This window comes from Podarcis vaucheri (genome assembly GCF_965113315.1).
Source record: "Podarcis vaucheri genome assembly, chromosome: 5".
In the NCBI taxonomy this organism is placed as follows: Eukaryota; Metazoa; Chordata; class Lepidosauria; order Squamata; family Lacertidae; genus Podarcis; species Podarcis vaucheri.
Genome location: NC_138763.1, coordinates 7,620,198 through 7,636,224, shown reverse-complemented (window position 1 = coordinate 7,636,224; position 16,027 = coordinate 7,620,198). Strand labels below are relative to the sequence as shown.

Here is a 16,027-nt window from a genome sequence, read left to right as displayed (position 1 = left end):
ACAGAGGGTGGTGCTTGGGGGGGAATTGTCATTGCACCACTCCTTGGTGTGTGGAGTACCTCAGGGTGTGATACTCTCCCCGATGCTTTTCAACATCTTTATGTGCCCCCTCGCCCAGCTTGTCCAGAGTTTTGGGCTGGGTTGCCATCAGTATGCCGATGACACCCAACTTTATCTGTTGATGGATGGCCATCCTGACTCGACCCCAGACACACTGACTAGATGTTTGGAAGCTGTGGCTGGATGGTTACGTGTAAGCCAGTTGAAGCTAAATCCTTCGAAGACAGAGATCCTGTGGCTGGGACAGAACGATATGGGATTGGGGGGCAACTCCCATCTCTTGCGGGGGTGCAATTAGTGCCAGCACCGTAGGTTAAGAGTTTGGGTGTAATCTTTGACACCTCCCTTTCCATGGAGGAGCAGATTGCAGCTATAACAAAGGTGGCATTTTCCCATCTCCGCCAAGCTAAGCAGTTGGCTCCTTACCTCTTTAGCCCTGACCTAGCCACTGTGATCCACATGACGGTCACCTCCAGACTGGATTATTGTAACTCGCTCTACGTGGGGCTGCCCTTGAGACTGACCCAGAAACTCCAGCGGGTGCAGAATGCTGCAGCGAGACTCCTTACGGGGTCCTCGCTGAGAGATCACATTCACCTGGTGCTATACCAGCTGCACTGGCTCCCGGTGGAGTACAGGATTAGGTTTAAGGTGCTTGTGTTAACCTTTAAAGCCCTATATGGCCTAGGACCCTCGTACCTACGGGACTGCCTTTCCTGGTATGTCCCACATAGAAACTTACGGTCTTCAAATAAAAACATCTTGAAGTTCCCAGGCCAGGTTAGGCTGGCCTCAACTAGAGCCAGGGCTTTTTCGGCTGTGGCTCCGATCTGGTGGAACGCTCTGTCACAAGAGACTAGGGCCCTGCGGGACTTGACATCTTTCCGCAGGGCCTGCAAGACAGAGCTGTTCCAGCAGGCCTTTGGCCAGGGCACAGCCTGACTCCCTCCTTCGGCAATCTTCGTGGAGTTCTGGCCCAATGGTTGCCAGTGGTTTGCTTTGAATTAATCTTATAATGAATGATTTTAGAGTGTTGTTTGTGCTGTACTGTTGTACTGTTTTATTGTTGTTAGCCACCCTGAGCCCGGCTTTGGCTGTGGAGGGCGGGATATAAATAATAATAATAATAATAATAATAATAATAATTATTATTATTATTATTATTATTAATCTTGTCTCACACAGAAGGGAGTGGACCCTCCCAGCTCTCACCTGGGTGCTTCCCTTTCTTCCCCCAGTCTCCCACCCTGGGAAATCTTTCCTTCTCTGCCTCTCACACAGGGTCTTTCACCAGCCAGATATCACCTTCAAGTGTGTACCCAATAGTCTTCCTCCATTCCAGTATGGTGACTTTATCTCCCAAAAAATTCCAACCATTCCTCCATGTTTTTTTTTTAAAAAAACAAATCCTTCATTTCTTTTTAAACAGGAATCTCTGCACTGTAGTCATATACAATATTAAAAAATAATCCATAGTTAATTTCTTGTTGTATATTTATTATTTTACACCCAGTTTTATACCATACTGAGGTCTTATTAACAACTCACTCTCCACCTTAACAGTCTGCCTTGAAAACCTGCATCTGTCTCCTTAATAGAGGAGCATATCTGTTCCCACAATCAGAGAGGTAAATTTCACTTTGCAGTTGGCATTTACACCAAAGGGGCGGAGAAGTTAAAAGTAATATAAAATGAGAATTCTTAGCCATCGGAACAACCTTAGGTGTTTAGAATATTTCTTAGTTGCAAATAATAAAAACATGCTTTTTGTTTTGTTTTCCGCCTGTTAATAATTGCCTCTTCTTGTGCCAGCGTATAGCTTGCTTTCCAAGTGAAAGTTCAATTGGTAGATTTATATCCTGGATATCATTAATCACCACATAATCATCTCTGTCGGTGGAGTGTCGGCAGTAGACATTAATCAGCCATCTTTCTTCATGAAAGTCCCTTAACTGAATTGGGTTTGTGATTTGAATTTACTGTTAGTATTTAACATTATGAGAAAACCAAGATGATACCTGCAAGTCACCAATGTTTACATAGATAAACCCAACTCCCTTCTTAGCTTTGCTAGGAATAATAGGTGAATCAAAGCATCTATTTTGCAGATAAATCATAGATTCATAGAATAGAATCATAGAATCATAGAGTTGGAAGAGACCACAAGGGCCATCGAGTCCAACCCCCTGCCAAGCAGGAAACACCATCAGAGCACTCCTGACATATGGTTGTCAAGCCTCTGCTTAAAGACCTCCAAAGAAGGAGACTCCACCACACTCCTTGGCAGCAAATTCCACTGTCGAACAGCTCTTACTGTCAGGAAGCTCTTCCTAATGTTTAGGTGGAATCTTCTTTCTTGTAGTTTGGATCCATTGCTCCGTGTCCGCTTCTCTGGAGCAGCAGAAAACAACCTTTCTCCCTCCTCTATGTGACATCCTTTTATATATTTGAACATGGCTATCATATCACCCCTTAACCTCCTCTTCTCCATGCTAAACATGCCACAGCTCCCTTAGCCGTTCCTCATAAGGCATCGTTTCCAGGCCTTTGACCATTTTGGTTGCCCTCCTCTGGACACGTTCCAGTTTGTCAGTGTCCTTCTTGAACTGTGGTGCCCAGAACTGGACACAGTACTCCAGGTGAGGTCTGAACAGAGCAGAATACAGTGGCACTATTACTTCCCTTGATCTAGATGCTATACTCCTATTGATGCAGCCCAGAATTGCATTGGCATTTTTAGCTGCCGCGTCACACTGTTGACTCATGTCAAGTTTGTGGTCCCCACTCCCAGTTTGGTGTCATCTGCAAATTTGATCAGGATGCCCTTGAGTCCATCATCCAAGTCGTTGATAAAGATGTTGAATAAGACCGGGCCCAAGACAGAACCCTGTGGCACCCCACTAGTCACTCTTCTCCAGGATGAAGAGGAACCATTGATGAGCACCCTTTGGGTTCAGTCAGTCAGCCAGTTACAAATCCACTGAGTGGTAGCATAGTCAAGACCGCATTTTACCAGCTTCTTTACAAGAATATCATGGGGCACCTTGTCAAATGCCTTGCTGAAATCAAGGTAGGCTACATCCACTGCGTTCCCTTCATCTACCAGGCTTGTAATTCTGTCAAAAAACGAGATCAGGTTAGTCTGACATGACTTATTTTTGAGAAATCCATGCTGACTATTGGTGATCACAGCATTCCTTTCTAGGTGCTCACAGACTGTTTGCTTAATGATCTGTTCCAGAATCTTCCCTGGTATTGATGTCAGACTGACTGGGCGGTAATTATTTGGGTCCTCTCTTTTCCCCTTTTTGAAAATAGGGACAACATTTGCCCTCCTCCAGTCTGCCAGGACTTCGCCTGTTCTCCAGGAATTCTCAAAGATGACTGCCAGTGGTTCTGAGAGCACACCTGCCAGTTCTTTTAATACTCTTGCATGCAGTTCATCTGGCCCTGGAGACTTGAATACATCTAAACTGGCCAAGTATTCTTGTACTACAGTGGTGCCTCGCAAGACGAAATTAATTCGTTCCGCAAGTCTCTTCGTCTTGCGGTTTTTTCGTCTTGCGATGCACGGTTTCCCATAGGAATGCATTGAAAATCAATTAATGCGTTCCTAGGGAAACCGCCTTCAGACCAGGTCCGGGGACAGACTGTCCCCGGACCTCTTCTGAAGGCTGGGGGGGGGGACAAGGGCTTTTCTTCCCACCCCCAGCATTTTAAAAAACCCTGGGACAGCGGAGGACTTCTCCGCTGTCCGGGGCGATCTTAAAATGCTGGCGGGCGGCATTTTAAAATCGCCCCGGACAGCGGAGGACTTCTCCGCTGTCCGGGGCGATTTAAAAGCCCCTGGGAAGGCAGGCAGGGGGGACAAAGACTTTCGCCCCCTGCCCGCCTTCAGAAGGTGTTCCCGCCCCCCGCCCCGCTTCGGAGCAGCGTTCCGAAGTGGGGCGGCTGGGGCAGGTGTCCCCGCCCCCCCTCCCCGCTTCGGAACAGCGTTCCGAAGTGGGGCGGCTGGGGCAGGTGTTCCCGCCCCCCCCCCTTCGGAACAGCGTTTTAAAATGCTGGGGGTCGGGAGCGAAGCGCTGCCGACCCCCAGCATTTTAAAACCTTCCCAGGACACGGGGAGATTTTAAAATGCTGGGGGGCCGACCCCCAGCATTTTAAAATCTCCCCCTGTCCCGGGGAGATTTTAAAATGCTGGGGGTCGGGAGCGAAGTGCTGCCGACCCCCAGCATTTTAAAATCTTCCCGGGACACGGGGAGATTTTAAAATGCTGGGGGTCGGCAGCGCTTCGCTTCCGACCCCCAGCATTTTAAAACCTTCCCAGGACACGGGGAGATTTTAAAATGCTGGGGGTCGGCAGCGCTTCGCTCCCGACCCCCAGCATTTTAAGACCTCCCCGGGACACGGGGAGATTTTAAAATGCTGGGGGTCGGCAGCGCTTCGCTCCTGACCCCCAGCATTTTAAAAACTTCCCGGGACACGGGGAGATTTTAAAATGCTGGGGGTCGGCAGCGCTTCGCTCCCAACCCCCAGCATTTTAAGACCTCCCCGGGACAGAGACTTCTCTGCTGTCCCTTGGAGATTTTAAAATGCTGGGGGTCGGCAGCGAACGCTTCGCTCCCGCCCGCCAGCATTTTAAGATCGCCCGGGGCAGGCGGGGGGGAAGGCAGGCGGGGGGGGAGCAAAGACTTTTGCCCCCCGCCGGCCTTCAGAAGAGGTCCTCTTCTGAAGGCCGGCTGTGGGCGAAAGTCTTTGCTCCCGACCGCCAGCATTTCCCTATGGGCTTTCGTCTTGCGATGCAAGCCCATAGGGAAATTTGTCTTGCGAAGCGCCTCCAAAACAGAAAACCCTTTCGTCTTGCGGGTTTTCCGTCTTGCGAGGCATTCGTCTTGCGGGGTACCACTGTATCTCCTTAGTTATTCTGGGCTGTGTTTCCTTTGCTGAATCATTTGCTTCAAATTCTTCAGGTTGGGCATTGTTTTCTTTATTGGAGAAGACTGAGGCAAAGAAGGCATTGAGGAGTTCACCCTTTCTGTGTCCCCTGTTTGCATTTCACCATCTTCTCCTCTGAATGACCCCACTGTTTCTTTGTTCTTCCTTTTGCTACGAAAATACCCATAAAAGCCTTTTTTGCTTTTAACCTCTCTAGCAAGCCTGAGTTCATTCTGTGCTTTAGCTTTTCTGACTTTGTGTCTACACGTGCTAGCTATTTGTTTGAATTCCTCTTTGGTGATTTCCCCCCTTTTCTATTTTTTGTACACATCATTTTTTAATCTTAACTCAGTTAAAACTTCTTTAGATAGCCACCCTGGCTTCTTTAGGCACCTTCCATGTTTCCGTCTCATTGGCATTGCCTGAAGTTGTGCTTTTACTATCTCCCTCTTAACAAACTCCCAGCCATCATGAACTCCCTTTCCTTTTAGTATTACTGTCTATGGGATCTCACCCAGCACTTCCCTAAGTTTTATGAAGTCGGCTTTCTTAAAGTCAAGAAGTTGAGTCCTAGTATGCTTGGCTGCTCCTTTCCGCTGTATAGTAAACTTCAGAAGAGCATGATCACTCACGCCTAATGATCCTTCCACTTCTACCCCACTAACCAGGTCATCAACATTGGTTAGGACCAGATCTAAAATGGCTGTTCCTCTTGTTGCTTCTCCCACTTTCTGGACAATGAAGTTGTCTGCAAGGCCAGTGAGGAATCTGTTTGACCTTATGCTCTTGGCTGAGTTTGACATCCAACAAATATCCGGGTAATTGAAGTCCCCCATTACTACTATCTCCCTTCTTTTTGCATGCTTGGCCATCTGTTCCAGGAAGTCATCATCTATGTCCTCTGTTTGGCTTGGGGATCTATAGTAAACTCCCACAATGAGGTCACTGTTATTCTTCTCTCCCTTAATTTTGACCCAAATGCTCTCACTTTGGCTTTGAGGTTCTAAATCTTGGATCTCTTCACAGGTATACACATCCCTGACATATAACGCCACTCCTCCTCCTTTCTTTTCTGGTCTGTTTCACTGAAATAGATTGTATCCCCCCATTATTACATTACAATCGTGGGACTTATCCCACCAGGTTTCAGTGATGCCTATTATGTCATATTTAGTTTGCTGTACCAAGAGCTCAAGCTCATCTTGTTTATTTCCCATGCTTTGCGCATTAGTGTACAGACATTGAAGTTCATTAATCATTCCCCCATGTCTCTTATTTAAGGATTTTTTCCTCCCACCACTAGGTCTGCGTGCTGTTTGCTCCATTTGGTCTATGACATTTGGATGATCATCTTCATCAATTGATAGACTCCTACCTTCAGGAGCACTGTCTCCCTCCCCCACATTAGTCAGTTTAAAGCCCTCCTGATGAGGTTTCTGAGATTTTTGGCAAAAACTTTTCTCCCAACCGTTGTGAGGTGCAGCCCATCGCTTGCCAGAAGTCCATCTTCAAGAAACTGCAGTCTGTGATCTAAGAATCCAAACCGTTCCTGTTTACACCATTTGCGAAGCCAACTGTTCACTTCCACTATTTTTCCCTCTCTCCCTGGGCCACGTCGTTCAACTGGGAGGACAGATGAGATGACAATTTGTGCATTTAATTGCTTCAATTTCCTGCCCAGAGCCTCGTAGTCTCTTTTGATCTTCTGGAGGCTATTTCTTGCAGTGTCATTGGTTCCCACATGAACCAAGAGGAAGGGGTATTTGTCAGTGGGTTTTATTATTCCTTGCAGTCGTTCAGTTACATCTTGAATCTTAGCCCCGGGGAGACAGCACACTTCCTGAGACATCTTGTCAGGCCCACAGATCACTGCTTCTGTTCCCCTCAGTAGGGAATCCCCTATCACCACTACACGCCTCCTCTTAGGTTTGGTTGGGGTCCTTCCGTGAGCTGTCCGTTCCAAGGTCGCCTGCACATTCCTTGAGGACTGACTTTGCTGCTTGTCTTCATATACCTGATCGACTGTAATGAGGGAGAGATCCTCAAATGGAGTCTGCTCTTCGTCTTCCATGCTAGGGGAGAGGACCTCAAAGTGATTGTGTATTTCTAAACAATCAGAGCGAACCCTGGGCCTCCTACTTCTCTGAGTCACGTTTCTCCATATATCTGGCTCCTGTGTTGGTGACCTAGCCTCCTTCTCAGGGGAGTCCCCTGTCACCTCCTTGGTGGAGACGGTGTGCTCTGTTGCTTCCAAGAAGAGCTCCAGCTCTCTAATTCTTTGGAGCGTAGCTACACATTCCTCCAGTTGCTGGACTTTGTCTTTGAAGAGGGCAATCAACATGCAATTGCTGCAGGTAAAGCTGCCTGCAACCTTTGGCAAGATGTCAAGCATTGCGCAGGAACCGCAGGCGACTGCAGCTGTTCCCTCCCCCTCCATCTTGAGAACGTGTCGTTGGGGGTGTCTACAGCGGTCCTCCATCATAAAAAGCGTGAAGACAGGACAAATAACTCCCCCCACAATAAAAACCTAGGTCTCCCCCAACAAATGTTTGAGACTAGCCCCCCTAAATCTAAAAGATGGATCTAACTGTGTGCACTGCTAGGCCCCCTCTGACCTTTGCACAGGGAGAGCAGCTAATCAGCCACAAAGAAACACACACACCAATGGTTGCTTACAAAAAGCTAAATGTTGACACTGTACAGCAGGGCTTTCAGTAGACTCATGATATGCTCTGGTGTGGTCTGTTGCTCTGGCTGAGAAACTGACCCCCCAGGTCAGGGTGGCCAGAAGCAAGTTAAGTCCTTTATCCTTCTACAGCACCTGCCATCCATTTGTCTCCCAATGAGAAGTGAATTTTGATCGTGACAGCCTTCCATGGAAAGATCTAAACTTGTTGACATCACACTGTATCAGATACCAGTTTTCTCTTCAAAAATCAAAACGGTAGAGCTGTCGAGAAATCTCACTTTTTGCTGATACTGTAAAGTGCGGGTGCATGTGATGTCATTCTGAGCGTCTGCACATGTGTGAGCGGCAAAATCCTGAAGTAACCTGTTCCATTACTTCTGGGTCACCGTGGGAGGCAACCTGAAAAGATTTAACCCGAAGCGACTTTAACCTGAGATATGATTGTTGTTATTTCTCACTGATTTTCCAAAGGTATTACATTATCAAATGGTCACACCTGGAGGCAACAGAGACGCTTTGTTGTAGTTACTCTGCGGAAGCTGTGGCGGGAAAAGAAAGGCATGGAGCACCAAGTAGCAGAGGAGGCCCATCAGCTCGTGGAGGGTTTTGCACGTTCAAAGGGTATGTGATGCTAAGTGATGGTGCTGAGCTGGCATATGGAGATATATTTGTGTCCTACCTCTGTCCATTTTAGAAAGGAATGTGATATGTTTTTCTTGGTTCCTAATGGAGATCCCAGCAGTTTCTCTTGGCCACCATGAACTCCCACTCTCAGTATGAACTGGACCAGCTGAGCTAACATTAGTATATTTTTATTTTGCAGGACAACCACTTGACCCCTCCTTGCCCATCGCTACTTCAGTCTCCAACATGATAAGTGCTGTGGCTTTTGGGCACCGGTTTGCTCTTGAAGATGAAAGGCTCCAGAAGCTGATAGAAGCCATAGATTTTTCCCTACAATTTGCATGTAGCTTTGGTTATGCTGTGAGTAGTCATTCCCATTCCTGCCAAACAGGTCTCCCAAGGGCCTTAATACCACAAATCAGTATTCTGATAGAGGGTTGGAGAAGTGAGATCAGGTTTAAATTGATCTGAGATAAGGGCCACTTATTATCTCACAGCCCGATCCATTGCTCATGATTATCATTGAGATAAAAAACATGCACAACCCCCCCATAAAACAGCAACAAAAGAAGACTTTGTCCACCACAAGACACTCTTTAGAGGGAAGATGGGACAAAAATGGAACAATGACCTTGAGAACAGGTCATCTAGGGCCCACCAAGGGGAAGAGAGGTGAACAAAATAATCTTCTCAAGAAGGGAATTACATCGTTTTGTTGCCATCATAGAAAACTAAATGTGTCTACTCTATACCCACCTAGCAGTGGCAATCATGATGGCATCCATGGTGAGGCCCCTGCAGCCACCACTTGGCTGGAATTTTTTTTAATGAAAGAGAGACCAGCAACTCAAGCACTATCGCTATTGCTGAGGAATGCAGCCCCCTTCTGGATGATCAACTAAACCCTTTCCTCAAATTTAAGTTCAGTTCTCCACATTTCTACCTCCATTCCTAATCTGTAAAAAAAAAAAAAAAGTACTCATGAAACTTACTTGAATTTCCCCCCACCCCTATTCTCCACCCACCCCCACCTACCACAAAAGGGCACTAACTTGTTCCAGGAGAGGTCCTGTGATTGTGCCCAGTTTTGAAATTATGCCGGGGAACTGGAAAAATATTTTGAGCCATAGTTTTCTTTCACATTTTCAGCTAGGGATAATTCACAGAATCCAATCATTGTGGGATTCCAGAGAAGCTATAGACACCTTCCTTCTTCTTAGTGAGACTCAAACTAATATGCTAGCCCTGAAGAATAATGCAGATCATGTTTTTTAAGTGCAATTCCAACGCACAAATGGTTTGAACAAGCTTCCTCATGGTAATGGCAGCATTTCTGCTATTCTTCCTTTAGCTTTATGAAATGCTACCTTGGCTCATGAAACATCTCCCAGGGCCCCACAAGAAGGCTTTCTCCTGCACAGAGATGGTGCGTTCATTTGCAAAGGAGGAGATAAAGAAGCATAAGGAGAATCAGTCTGTGCATGAGCCACAGGATCTCATTGATTTCTATCTACTTCAGATGGAGAAAGTAAGTATTTGCTTGAAAGTGAATGCGGCTCATCCAAGGAATCATTATATTCCATGTTATGAGTGAACAGGGAGAGGAGCTGAGGGAAGTCTGGGGGGTGGGGGTGGGAGGGCTGGTTTTCTTTTTGGGGAGGGGAAAATAGGGGGGAATGAGGATGATACGTTTTTGATTAATTGTTATGTTGCAATCTTTAATAAAAAATAAATATAAGTGAATACTAATCTCTTGCCAGGACACCAATACCTCTCTCTGCCCCACCCCCAATTCTCTCATAGTCATTTTAATTGCTAAAGTGAGTTGACATCCTTCCATAGGCATCTACTAAAATAGCTAGGAAAGGATAGATATTTTCATGTACAAATGTGGATGCGAATGAGTATCTGCTTCAAAACTGTAGGCAGCTCATTCAAGGAATCATTATATTCCCTGTTATATGTGAATGCTAATCCCTTGCCTGGAAACCAGTACAGTGGTACCTTGGTTCTCAAACTTAATCCGTTCCAGAAGTCTGTTCCAAAATCAAAGTGTTCCAAAACTGAGGCATGCTTTCCCATAGAAAGTAATGGAAAACGAATTAATCCATTCCAGACTTTTATAAACAACCTCTAAAACAGCAATTTAATGTGAGTTTTACTATCTAATGAGGCCATTGATTAATAAAATGAAAGCAGTAATCACTGTAATGTACTATAAAATAATTAAAACAGTATTGTGGATGATGAAAATTAAAATTAAAATTCTTTCTTACCTGCACTGATGATAGTCACTGTTTGGATGGTGGGTTTTTATCCATTTCCTTAGTCACACAATCAATCAATCAATCAATCAATCATAAAATGAAGAACAAGCTACAGTCACAAAAAGGAAAAAGCCACACAAACAAAAACGCAAAAAATAGCAAAAACAAAAGCACCAAATATAAGCTCCAAATATCACCTCATGACACTTCAATCGGAAATGGAAGGCTTTGATTACAATGGGGGGGGGGGCACAAATTAGCAGCGCAACAGTGAAAATGGAAGCTCAGGAGCACATTCAGATTCCAAAGCAAAGTTCGCAAACCGAAACATTGACTTCCAGGTTTGCAGCATTTAAGTTCCAAGTTGTTCGGGAACTAAGCTGTTCGAAAACCAAGGTACCACTGTGTCTTTTCCCCCGAATCTCAGTTGAAAATCGCATTGAGTTTCCTCCAAATATTTCTCATAGTCAATTTAGTTGCTCATCCATCCATAAGCATCTATAGAAATGTCTAGGAAATGTGAGTGTAAAGGAGTGGAAACTTAAGTGTATTATGGGGTCTTGTTTTGGAGCATTTTTTGGATTGATGTTTATCTGACATTCAAATGTGGACTGAGAAAACAGAAAATCCAAAACAAAATATTCTTAAGTTAACTATGACTTCAAATCCCTGTCTCATCCATCTTCATATACTAGAAAGGACAAAATATATTTTCATCTTTCCCTCTTTGAACAATGCTTATTATGGTGAAAAAAGAATGGTTAAATATGTTTAGTGGGAAGTGCCATATTTCACCACATAATTGTCATATTTTTATGCCAATTATTCTTTTCAAAAAAGGGAGTTGTGACAATTATGTGGTGAAAAACTAAGGCATGACCCTTATGCGAGGAAACAGTTTTTATTAACAAACATACTTATGGTAACATTGCTTATTACTTGTTACTAACTGTTTTTGGTGTGATTAGGATGCACAGAATACTTGTGAACAGGAAAAGGTAGTCCAAATCAGGGCAAGGCAATTTCATGCACACTGAGAATGCCCTGTGACTATTGTCTGTTGAATGCTTTGGGACTGATTTTAAGGCTTGAGAAAAGTAGCTTGACTATTGTGTGGTGGTGACCATTAGGCAGTGAAATACAGTAGCACACCTTTGAAATATCTGATGCCAGTGTTTCCACTGGATCCTTCTCTTCATGCCAGTGTTGGCTTCTTACGCCAACCCACAGATCCTGAAATCTAGCACTAGCAGCTACAGCTGTAAATACAGGAAATTGTGTGTGGGTTTCTTTTCATAACCAGCTATGAAGCACAGGGCCAGTCCACCCATGAGGCAGGGTGTGACAGCTGCCTTGGGCAGTGGAATGCCAACAGGAGGCATCTCTGGGGGTGTGCTGCCTAGCCAGCTGCTAGTGGAGAAGCAAAGGGGACAGCTTCTGGCAAGATTTCAACAAAATCTTCCAAGATCTCAACGAGCCCCCTGTTGTTGCCACTTTGTGGACACTGCTGTGCAACCCAGGCAAGGCAGGCAGCAGCAACAACAGGATTTCTTCTTCATCTTTGGTGATCACTCATAGCCAAGATTGTCTTCCATAAACAGGGTTTTAACAGTGAGTCCGTAAGTCACTGCGGAGGCCAATTCTGGATTCACACGTCCCTCCACAGTGGAGACATTGGTTTCCAGAAGGGAGATGATCCTGGTGTGGATTTGCCAAGCATGCCTTCCTCTTAGCAGGTTTCTCCCTTGTGTCCTGAGTTTGAGTATCTTCCAAGCCCACGACACCTTTGGTAAAGGCTGTTCTCCAACTGGAGTGCTCACAGGCAAGTGTTTCCCAATTGTTGGTGTTAATGCTACATTTTTAAAAAATTGCCTTAAGACAGTCTTTAAACCTCTTTTGTTGACCACCAGCATTACACTTTCCATTTTTAGTTTGGAATAGAGTAGTTGCTTTGGAAAACGATCATCAGGCATCCGCACAACATGACCAGTCCAATGAAGTTGATGTTGAAGAATCATTGGTTACACTGTTGATCTTTGCTTTCAGCCTGCTCACATTAAACAGCTTTCCATCTGTTTAATATATGATATCTACTCTGGTGGGGAGTTTCCCTTCAACAAAGTGTAGGATCATGGCAATGAAAATAATGAATAGTGTTGGGGCAATAACACAACCCTGTTTAACACCTGATCCCACTGTGAATGGTTCACTCTGAGAGCCATAGTTATCCTTGATGGTGGCTGTCATATTATCATGGAGGAGCCAAATGTTGTTCACAAATTTATCTGGGCAGCCAATCTTCAGGACAGTCCACAGGGCATTATGATTTACAGTGTCAAAAGCCTTAGTTAGGTCAATAAATGCCATATACAAGGGTTGGTTTTGCTCTCAGCATTTTTCTTGAAGCTGTCTAGTGGTAAAAATCGTGTCCACTGTCCCCCTAGAAGGCCAAAAACCATTTTGGGATTCAGGAAGGGTCACCTTGGATATTGTTAAGAGACGGTTTGCTAAGATCCTTGCAATAATTTTGCCAGCCGTAGCTAATAGAGAAATGCCTCAATTCTGTCACCTTTTTAAAAGAGATTGATAATTTTGGCATCCCTAAAGTCTGCTGGGATTTCTTCTCTCTCCCAGATTGTTTCGATGAGCTTGTGAAGTTGTTGTGTTAGTTCAATTCCACCCACTTTGAAGACTTCAGCAGGTATTCTGTCAGGTCCACTGGCTTTGTTGTTTTTCATTTGGTTAATGGCTGTACACAACTCTCCCAGATTAGGAGATACTGCAAGCTCATCTCTAACTTGTTTTTGAAAAATTTGTGAGAGGACCTCAGCAGCTATGGGGGAGTTGTGGTTAAGGAGATGTTGGTAATGTTCTTTCCAGTGCAGTGCAGTAGCTTCTTTATCTTTTAGAAGTGTGGTACTGTCTGCTGAGCATAGGGGGCATATGCCATGATTTATTGGCCCATACATGGTCTTTGTGGCTTTAAAGAAATTCTGTGCATCATGAGTGTCAGCTAAGCGCTGGATCTCTTGAGCTTTTTTTAATCCACCAGGTGTTTTTTATTTCTCTGGTTCTTCTTTGAACCTCAGTCTTAGCGTTGGCATAGGTTTTTTTCCCCTTAGTGGCACAGTTTCTATCTCTTTGTCAGATCTGAAAGGCCTTCCTTTTCTTGTCAATCATGTGTTCAATCTCACTGTCTTTCTCATCAAACCAGTCCTCGTGTTTCTTGGTTTGCTATCCGATACTTTGTTCACAGGCTGCAATAATGAATGTTTTTAGCTTGGTCCAGTGTTCCTCGATGTTATCAGGGAATTCTGAAAGCAGATGGTCCTTAAGAGTTGTTTGGAAGCAGATTCAGAAATTTGGGGAAGTGGCAGGATTTAAATTAAACAGGAATAAAACAAAACTGCCAGTTAAAAACTTGAAGGAAGAAGGAAAAAAGGAGTTGGAGCAAAACACTGAGATAGATGTCCATAAAAAGGTTAAATATTTAGGGATATGGCTATCATCAAGAAATATAAACTTATACAAAGACAATTATGAAAAAAATTGGCTTGAGATAAAAAGAAATTTAGAAATATGGAGCAGAATGAATCTCTCACTGTTAGGAAAAATAGTGGCGGTTAAAATGAATGTGCTGCCAAAAATGCTATTCCCCTTCCAATCAGTCTCAGTAATTGTGAAAGATGAATGTTTTAACAAATGGCAGAAAGAAATTTCTAAGTTTATTGGGGGGGGGGGCAAAAGGCCAAGGATAAAATATAATATACTTACAGACATAAAAGACAGAGGCAGTTTTGCCCTCCCAGACCTTAAATTGTATTATGAAGCTGCATGCCTGGTATGGATTAGGGAGTGGATGAAGTTGGAAAAGCAAGAAGCATTAGAATTGGAAGGACATGACAATAGATTTGGCTAGCACACATACTTATGGTATGGGAAAGGGAAGGTTCATAAAAGTTTCTATAACTATATAATTAGGAAATCATTAATGAAAGTATGGGAGATATATAAAGATTTTTTTAGAACAGAAGACCCCTTGGTGGCTTTCACAACATGAAGCTTTACTGCTCAAACCACTTGGAAAGAAAGGAAAGTGCTTTACGTATGTTGATTTGCTAAAGCATCAAGAAGGAAAATGGGAACTAAGAGATTACGAGGAAATAAAAGACCACTTTCAGAGTTGGTTACACTATTGGCAACTACATGAAATATACAAAGAAGACAATAAGAAAGGATTTAGCTATACGACATCTAGATTCCAAAAGGAAGTTGTAGAAGGGAAGGTGAAGCTGCTGAAAGGTGCATATAGTATTCTGCTAGAATGGGAAACAAAAAATGAAGAGGTGAAATCAATTATGATTAAATGGACACAAGATATAGAACACAAAATAATGCTTGAAGTTTGGGAAAGATTGTGGAAAACTGATTCAAAATATACAGATTGCTCTTTGCTGAAAGAAAATTACATGAAAATGATGTATAGATGATATATAACACGAGTGCAAATAGGAAGAATGTATAAAACTGGTTCAAATATGTGTTGGAAATGTAAGGAAAAAGAAGGGACTTTTTACCATATGTGGTGGGATTGTAGCAAAATTTTAAAAAATTCTGGGAAATGATATACAATGAGTTGAAGAAAATGTTCCAATTAACATTTATAAAAAAGCCTGAAGCACTTTTGTTAGGGAATGTAGGAAAAGACCGGCCAAGGAAATTGAAAAACATCTTCATGTATGCGGCAACAGCGGCAAGAGTCTTAATAGCACAAGTGTGGAAGAATGAAGAAATCCTGACCAAAGAACTGTGGCAAGAGAAACTGATGGATTATGCAGAAGTGGTGAAATTGACATACAAACTACGTGATAAGGACAGCTGTGATTTTAAAGAAGAATGGGAACCCTTTACAAAGTACTTAAAGAAACAAGAAAATGAACTGGACTCCTTGGCAGGTTTTGAAGAAACATTCACAACCCTTTTATTGGTAATATATAGATAGATAAATTAAGGATATCTACAATTTTATAACATGCAGAGATATTATGTGCTGAAAAACCAGAGAGAGGAGCTGAGGGAAGTCAGGGTGGGTGGAAGGGTAGGTTTTTTCTTTTTGGGGAAGGGGGAGGGAAAATGGGGGGGATGAGGATGATGTATTTTTGATAAAATATTATGTTGAAATTCCTAATAAAAAATATTTTTAAAAAAGAGAGTTGTTTGGAAGCAATCCCGGTTAATGGGATCTTGAAGGGCTTGAGTGTTCATTTTGCACCTTGGTTTCATTCCTTGAAGCCTGTGTTGAGGTATAATCTTGATAGCCATCGTGGAACGTATTAGTCAGTGATCTGTCCAGCATTTGTCGGCACTCGTCATAGCTCTGGTAAGGAGCACATCATGGAAATCTTTAGCACAGACAATAACATAGTCTAAGGGGTGCCAGTGGTTTGACTGA

The 16,027-nt window shown here is 43.7% G+C and overlaps 1 protein-coding gene across 2 annotated transcripts in view; it reads left to right on the top strand.

Annotated features, from left to right (window-relative positions):
• LOC309533170 (cytochrome P450 2J5-like) overlaps positions 1-16,027 on the top strand; it is a 41,617-nt gene that overhangs the window by 9,980 nt on the left and 15,610 nt on the right. The window contains exons 3-5 of one of the 2 annotated variants that reach the window (XM_082224376.1): positions 8,156-8,305; positions 8,508-8,647; positions 9,660-9,836. In XM_082224376.1, coding sequence (XP_082080502.1) covers positions 8,156-8,305; positions 8,508-8,647; positions 9,660-9,836 — 467 coding nt within the window. Of the gene's footprint in view, positions 1-8,155; positions 8,306-8,507; positions 8,669-9,659; positions 9,837-16,027 lie in introns of both variants that reach the window. The other variant, XM_082224375.1, reaches the window with a different exon arrangement.